Below are 8,847 nucleotides of genomic sequence, written 5' to 3' on the forward strand. Positions count from 1 at the left end.
GGACAGCTCTCAAAATATCTAGTCATTTAACAGGCAAATGCAAGATCTATAAACCAGTGTGATGAACCACCTGCTACTCCTTTTCTACCGTTCCTTCTTCTATTCTGCAGATACAAATTACATGAATCTGTATCATCAAGAAGTCTGCAGACTTTTAACAGAATGTCAGCCTTCAACCCTGCTACATGTATGAGAAAGCAAATAGGAAATAGAACTGATAAACTTTCTCCATGCCATTCACAATTACCTTAAAGAGCATCTAGTTCCCACCCCATTGCTATGGGCAGAGACACCTTCCACTAGACCAGGTTGTTCCAAGTCCCGTCCAACCTGGCCTTCAATACTGACAGGGATGGGGCAGCCACAGCTTCTCTGGGCACCCTGTGCCAGTGCCTCAGCACCCTCACAGTGAAGAATTTCCTCCTGTTGTCTAATCTAAATCTCCCCTCTGTCAGTTTAAACCCATTGCACCCTGTCCTATCCTATCCTTGGCCACATTTGAGTTAATAGTTGTTTTGATGAAAAAAAACAGAAGCTACTTCACCATTTCACTAACCTGCTGTCATAGTTATAATTTACCTTTAATTTTGAGCTTTTCATAATTTATAGCTAAGTGTAAGAGAATGAACTACTCTGGAATTTACTTTTACGGCTAGTTACATTGCAAGGGCAAAATTTAGAAACATTATTTAGACATCATTCTGAGAATTACATGTTACTGTGGTTGCTACTTTATTTAATTGGGTTGAAATAGAATCCAGCATCTGATTTGAGAATACTTTTGTGTCAGTATAGGCTTTTTTCTGGCATCTTGGTGAGTAGACTATGTGAGTCTCATTGCTTGAACAGGTGAGTGTATAAAAGGCTACAGTTTACATTTATCATTTAGCTGAAGAGGAAGGATGGGGAAAGTAGAATGGGGATACACATCTAACAGCTATTTTTTCCTTTTCTAATCTCTGTTTTTATTTTGCAGGTGATGGAAATTAAAGGACAAATGATTCACGTGCCAGAATCAAATTCAATTTTGTTTCTGGGTTCCCCCTGTGTGGACAAGCTGGATGAACTGATGGGCCGAGGCCTCCATCTTTCGGACATACCTATCCATGATGCTACTCGCGATGTCATATTGGTTGGGGAGCAAGCAAAGGCTCAGGATGGCTTGAAAAAACGAATGGATAAGCTGAAGGCAACACTAGAATGCACACACCAAGCCCTGGAAGAGGAGAAGAAGAAAACAGTAGATCTCCTTATTTCTATTTTCCCAGAAGAAGTGGCTCAGCAGCTGTGGCAGGGGCAGCAGGTTCAGGCCAGGAAGTTTGATGATGTTACCATGCTCTTCTCAGACATTGTTGGCTTCACTGCCATCTGTGCGCAGTGCACACCCATGCAGGTCATCAGCATGTTGAATGAACTCTACACACGGTTTGACCATCAGTGTGGATTCCTGGACATCTACAAGGTAATAGCTCAAGTCCTAAGCTAGCAAAATCTAACTGAAACTAAGGGGAGCCCCCCCATCTTCCTGAGTTACAGACCTTCCCTGTAAAACTGTGAAGGCAATATTTTTGGTTTTTGTGGAAAAAATAAATCTGAAATCAGCCCATTGAAAATCAAATACTTTGGTGCTGAGCTGTCATCATGGTTCCTCCATATATACCTCATATTCCTGTTTTCCTATAGGAATTCCTTCTGTACTATAGCCTAGTTTCCTTTAGTTGACACATCAGCCACAATGTCCTAAGGATGATGAATTGCACAGTGATGATCCTAGCCCAAGCAGCAGCTCCTGGATGGTGCTCAAATGCTTTCTGTTTCACCTGAAACTTGAATGGTTTGGGATTTAGGTACTTATTTTTTAGCTGAAAGAATTCAAATTTTTCCATAAAAAGCAGAGCATTTACTAAAAAAAAAAAAAAAAATAAAATAAAATAAATAAAAATTGTTATGAGATTTAAACTTACACTGAAAAAGAGGAAGAGGACAGCTGATGTCCGTTCATAGTAAATGGAACAAGTGGGACATGGCACTGGGGTGCCATGCTCCTTTATTGCTTCTAGAAAAGGAGATGGCACAAGGGTTGGTTCTGTTACCAACCTCATCACCTTCACTTCTCTTCAGTGGATTTGATGTCCATTATGTATTTGAGAGAAAAAAGTGGGCAGGTAGAATTTAATAAATGCAGTTAAGATATTATCTGTGTAATTATCCTGTGAAATCTACAGATAATATGTTTTGTACATGGAATACCTTTATTTTTGTATAGATAAGCAGAACAAATTTCTTTTTATAACTGAATGCACCAAAGGAAAAAAATGTAGTTGTAAAATTATATATTGACTTTGTTTTGTGCCTGATGCTTGCAAAATAAATCACCAGCTTTCAAGCTGTTTCAAATAGTATTTGTTGATAGGCTATAGAGAAAAAGTCTATCTTTCAATCTTAGCCTCAAGTACACTTTAAAAAGCACCCAAAAATATTGATAACCCACTTAAAAAACAACTGTGGCTGCAAAGTTACAACACATACCACAAACAGATAGAACTGAACACGGTGTAGATATATGTTGGTAGGACAGTATGGCAAAGTAAAAGATCAAAGTAAATAAGTTTTATGCTCCTGGGCCAGGGGGCTTTTTAATAATGTTCAGAAGCAAAAGGCCATGTTGGGAGAGGACTGCAATGGAAGGTACCAACCCTCATTCGAAAATTTTTCCAGTGATATAGTCAGAAAAGGTTGGAAGTTTGATCTCAGTTTGTATTGATGTGATGTTGCTTCACTTGATCTCAAGCCAGCTGTGAGAACAGGACTTGAGGAACTTCTGACCCACAGTCAAGAGTGATATCTAGTGACCTTGTTTCACATGCTGTATCCGGTACATGGGTGTAGTTAGTATTTTCCCAGATGAATAATTTTAGTCAGCTGTTGCGAGGCATTCAGGACATTCTTTGTTGAAAACCATGGTTGCATGGGAATAGCTCTATGACCTGTTTGGAAGAAAGGTTGGTTGAGTCCTGTGAGAACACTAAGAAGAAATATTTATACATAGGTCAGGAATATTGTATCATTTAGGCCATGGCTTTTTGCCTTTCACCGAGCTTTGTGCCACTTTAGATAGAAAGATCTTACTGTATGGAAGTACTGTCCTGACCTGTGAAATAACATAATGGCCGCTGAGATCAGTAGGGTAAGATTTATGCATTCACAAAAGGAATAAACTCTCCAGAAAGTTAAGACCCCCATGTAATTCTATGAGCAGAGGAATAAACAAACCCTAATTTTGTATGGAATGATTTCTTACACCTCTAATACTTTTTCTCCACTGTTACTGCCTTAATATAGCCAGTTCTTTCCCAGATCCTTTCATCCTGGGTTTTCCTCCATCTCCCTACTCCCCCATGTCCCCTCAGCCTCCCTACATGTCCCCTGCTTCCCTCCACAGCCCACCCACGAGCAAGGCAGTGTGCACTGTGGCTATTTTGGAGCTCATTTACCTTTTTTTCTCTCCCCAGATCTTTTTTTCATGTTTTTTTAGCCAGAAGTCTAAAAAAGTTGCTGTGGGTTTGAGTGAAAATGACTCAGTCAAGCGTTACAGAAAGACAAAACTCAGGCAATGAATCCTTTTCCTTAGAGAATCAATCTTAAAATAAAATGACAATTCTTTTGAAAAGGCATGTGCATTTTAAAACAAAAATAGCTTGTATGTTTATATTTTTTTCATTTATTTCATATGGTATTCTGGAAGCTAATTGTATTGCTAGGAATGATCACCACCACCACAACTATAATTTTAGAAGTTATTGTCAGGCAGTGAATTTTAGATATCATCAGGATTTGTACCCACAGCCTGCCTCTAAGATATACTTCTGTAACCAAGCTACAGAAATTCACCATGTGACCTATATACACATCAAAACAGATTAATTTTCGAATTTTCTTGGTTTTAAGCAACATGCAGGCATAAATTGCGAAGATTATTTAGCGACTAGTTCTGAATACAAAAATCACCATTTTGTAAACAGAAAATTAAGCAAAACTCATTAAATAAATTCCATGCTGTAAATTATTCACTCAGCATTACTGTTAACAGCATTTTGAATTCAGAACCTTGGTGCTTGTAATCTTGGACTCAGACAATGGATGTATTTTCAATTGTCTCATACTATTCATTCAGGGATGTTTACAGAGAAGTATGGCACAGAAAGAAGAACAAAGATCCTTGCATTTAACAAGTCAGACATAGAAGGCAAACATAATGAGCTGTTGGACACAGAATGAGAAATTCTTGGAGAGATGAATTAGACTTTGAAAATTCTTGGAAAGGAAAGTAAGTAGCTATAACTGATGAGGTAGGGGAAGGATGCCCAGTGGATGAATGTATAGGTGAGAACGATACATACGGATGATGAGCTCAGAAAATGAACTTCATGGCAGCATTTTGATTAGATATCAAAGATGACAGATTATGTTTGTCCAGGCCGAGGTGGAACATTGCCGTAATTGAGATACATGATGGTATGAGCCTGGTGACAGTTTTAGCAATTTGGAAGAATCTGTGTTTTGGATAATGAAACTTTAGAAAAAATTTGCTTACATATAGTCTTGATGAAAGATCAGGAGAGTAATCTTGGGATAATCACAGAAGGGAGAGTATGTTAGAGAAATGAGACCTGGCAGTGCATTTGGAAACTGGTGCTGCTGACTATCTGAGTTAATTGTATTTGGCTTGGAATTGGGGAATGGGAGAAAAGATGCTGTCTAGCAGGGAGTGCAAATCAAAGCAGTGCAGGGGACACGCTTGGTAAGCTAGTGTCTGCAGACATGCAAACAGAACCATGGACTACAGGAGCAGAAGTAATGGGAGAGCTCAGTAAATTTTGAAAGCAATTGCTTTGCATAAAATAAATAGTGTTTGGCCCTACTATTTGTGTCTTTGTTTGGACCTGGTTTTCTGTGTGTGTGAGTTCCTGTTGTTTGCGAGCCAAGTGCTGCAAAAAGATGCTTCAGCTAAACTGTCTCTTTATCAAATAAGCTATTTAGATATGCTGCAGCCATGGCTGCTGGCACTTAAAACTTAACCATGCAGATTGAAATCTTCCCTGCTTAAGATTCCTGCAGCTTCTGTTTGTCTCTCCAAGTAATATGTCTGACATAGAATCATTTTAAGTATTTTTTCTTGTTGAATCCTTTTGCCTGTGTAGACCTGCTTTCTCAGCTCTTTTCCCCTCAGTTTCCTTTTTGAAATGACCCCATTTCCCTCCCTCACCCTTTCACTACTGCATGGAGTAAAGGCAGCATGTAGTTTTTTTGACAGCTGTTTTTTTGGCCATGCATGCACTGGCTGAGTGACTATACATGCTGTCTGGTTAACATCGAGCTAAATAGAGCAGAACAAGGCCCACTCCTATACGTGTTAGTTTCTTTGTCCTTTCTCTGGATGGAGTGGCATTTGTCCTTGAAGACATTTGCAGATTTCCTCATAACACTAAACTTCACTTTCTGTGAAGTGCTGACTTCCACTTTCCATGTCTAAGCAGGGAGTCCTAAATGTTTTTGTTAATGAGCTGCCAAAATGTCTTTGCTATACATCTTTGTTGTCAAAATTTTAATTGGAAGTTTATTGAATATTTATTGAATAAGACACCATCATTCTACAAGTTAATTTTATGCTTAGAATTCACAAATGTTACATTAATTTCTTATTTCATTTTGATTTCATTATTTGGCTAAACTGACACTCTGAGTGGTGCCACACACATGCTTTGAAGTCCTTTACCAGCTTCCTTGGAGTTATCTTTGACTGTTACTGCTGGCAACATTATTTCACTTACTTTACACTGACTGACATTTTATTTTTTCGGAATGGTACAGCTAGCATGACAGATCTTCATTTTCTGATTTTATACACCTCACTCTGGCTACAGCCTTATTTTTTGCTTGTTGTAGAAACCTGAGACTAAAAAAAGTGGGAAGTCTGGACTGCTCTGCAATCACTCGAGACTGATACTCACCAGTTCTGGAAAACACTGTTTATATTGAGCTTGTGATATAATGTTTTTAGAAACCTAATTTTAAATTCACATTTTCTAAAAACACCACTTTACATTTTTATACTGGTAGTTTAGGTTTCAGAAATCAGTATTCATTTTACAGAAAATACCAGTACTTTCTCAGTGCCATGACTATCCCTCCTTGAGAACTGATATTTGTACATATTCATATATATGTTCTTGAGCTTACTATCAGTGCTGTAATGACTAAAGATTACTGCAATTAGAGGAGTCATGAGCTTCAGGCTATTCTGAGGTTTTTCAGGCTGTATGTTTTATAAGTTAAAAAACACAATCTTCAAGTTTTCATGTAAAATCTATCACCACTATTTTTGTCTTCTTTCTATCACTTTTGCAGCTTTAACCTTTTAAGTTCAGTGCAACTACATGAACATTTTGAGAAGCTTTCAAATTCTTTTAGCTTCAGCTTAGGCAGAATGAAGATTATTATGAAATGCAATTAAAATATGTAAACAATTCTGGTATTCTTATATGAGCAATATATGCACATAAAATACCATAATATACCTGTTTTAAGATGAACAGGTGTTTTAGGGACTGCTAGTGTACTAGGTGTTGTTTCTTCCTGTTAATTTATAGTCAGTGGATTTTGAATGTGTAATAGAACAAAATGGGTAATAGAAGAATATTTCCATTGCCATTCTTCGTGGTGCCACTAGCCTGGTAGAACTGCCCTTCAGCATGCTGTTCTCTTGAGGTCCCACCATAGAGGGCTCCTGAACCTTCCTCCTTTTCTTGCTCTGAGCAGGCTATAATACTGACTTTCTCCGTAACCGCTCTGGCCTGTGCATGGACTTGCTGGCACGCAGGCGTGTTACACTCCAGTATGAAGTCAGGGGAAAGCTGGGGCACCCATCTTTTTGGGGAACTCAGAAGTATTTTTGGGTTAAGTTACAAAAAACCCACCAAACCAAACAAAGCCCACAAAAGATTCCTTGGATTTTCCCTGCGGATCTGGTGTATCACCACCCAAGAGCTCCAGGATATTTTAAGACTTCCCATTACTTTAAGCATTCATTTTTCTGCAGCCTTGTGGAGGATTTACACTTTTTGTCTTCAGGGAGATGCGCAAATGAAGCTAACAGACATGCAGGCTCCAGAAGTTATTCTTTACTTTATAAACATACAGACCTGCACAAAGCACTAAAACATTTGTGCATGTTTCCCTGCTTTAGGCAATTCATCACCCAAGAATCCTCTAAAGAGTATAGGACTTCTGCTTCTGTATATAGGACTTCTGCTTCTGTATATAATTTATTCCTCAGGAATACCATGCTTGTATCTATTTCTTTCTCTCTTTGTCTCTTTCCTTCCACTTTTGTCTTACCTGGAAAGCATACCTTTGTTTAAAGTATCTCTCTCCATTTCTCTCAATCTGCCTGGGAAACCTACAGCATATTTCCAACTTGCAGGTCCTGAGAGTGCTTCCCAAGTCCTCAGTTTGTGTGTAAACAAACCCTGGCTGTATTCTGACTTTGTATTTGGACAGGACCATGAAGGGGATCCTCCTTTGGGACTTCCTGCTGCATCTTGAGGAGCAAGCCCAGACATAGTGGCTGGATGGGAGCAATGGCTAAGAGCATGCCCTGTTGCAGCGTACAAGTCTTCCTAATGCTATGTTTTGTAAAACCCACCAGTAATACTTAAATCCTTTGTTTTCTCTAGTCAAGTTTTTCCACAGTCTAAATTTTAGTATCTCTAAGGAACTGGAGAAAATTTATTTTAGTTTCCATCAGCCTAAGCTCTTTCCATCAGCCTAATCTATTTCCATCTAAACAGTCCAATATTGTGTCAGATCTAGCACAACTGTGGCAGCATATAGCTGTCCTTCATACACCTGAGCATGCCAAGATGCAGCATTTTCATTCATTCAAATAGTATTCATAACTGTACCTTAATTTCTTATATGATATAAATAAATATATAGAATACTTAGATAAGTTAAAAGAAAACAGCTAATGTATGAATTTCAAGACAGATACATTAAAACTTATGTAACCTTGAGGAAGATCTTGTTGTTCAGTAGTTCTTTCAATAACAGGGATACCTATATCAAATTTAGATCAGTCTTACCTCTGGAGAAGGGCAGTCACATTAAACTGAAATGTATGTTTTAAGTCAAGTCATGCATGATTGTTTTAATATTTGCTTATTTTGTTAAACAGTTCTTTAATTGGCTTTGCAACTACCTCACATAAAGAAGAATGCCAGTCAGGTCATTTTCTATTCATCAGTCATATTTAGTGTGATTTTTCCAATTTCATACTTCCTTACAGAACAGAGAAATCATTTTATATTCCATGACAGGAAACAAACCTGATGTTGACATCATGTGAACTGTAAGTCTTCTAGTATGTCTCTATTTTAATTAGTAAAAAACCCTTTTAAAATACTAGGTAAGAATTCTACACAGCAAGTACTATTTGTCTCTTTTCCTCTCTTAAAGAAAAAAGCATTGAATTAATTACAGTGTAGATGAAAGAGTTCCTCCATATACTGGATACTCAAAGATTTATGCATAAGACTGATAAGTAGGTGCTACAGAAAGAGTTTGAATACAGGTCTTCCTGCAAAATCCTCCTGAACTTGCCAGGATGTAGCACCATTAAACTCACTAAAAATAAAATGCCCTGAGGCCTGGTGAGAGCAATTGCTTCATAATTAGGCTCTTGGGAAAGGGGCTGGGGTTTATAGTAAGACATTCCTTTTAAAAAAAATAGCTTTACTGGATAAACAGATTTCTGAACTTCATAGATGAACACTTGGAATCCATTCC

At 38.0% G+C, this 8,847-nt stretch overlaps 1 protein-coding gene across 1 annotated transcript in view; it reads left to right on the forward strand.

Moving 5' to 3' along the window:
- Positions 1–976: 976 nt before the first annotated feature.
- Positions 977–8,847, forward strand: part of LOC104405744 (guanylate cyclase soluble subunit alpha-2) — a gene marked incomplete at its 5' end in the record, with an annotated part of 61,470 nt that continues 53,599 nt past the window's right edge. The window contains one exon of the mRNA XM_010014547.1: positions 977–1,462. Within this exon, the coding sequence (XP_010012849.1) occupies positions 977–1,462 (486 nt within the window). The remainder of the gene's footprint in view (positions 1,463–8,847) is intronic.

This window comes from Nestor notabilis, unplaced genomic scaffold, assembly GCF_000696875.1.
Source record: "Nestor notabilis isolate BGI_N333 unplaced genomic scaffold, ASM69687v1 scaffold1135, whole genome shotgun sequence".
NCBI lineage: Eukaryota > Metazoa > Chordata > Aves > Psittaciformes > Psittacidae > Nestor > Nestor notabilis.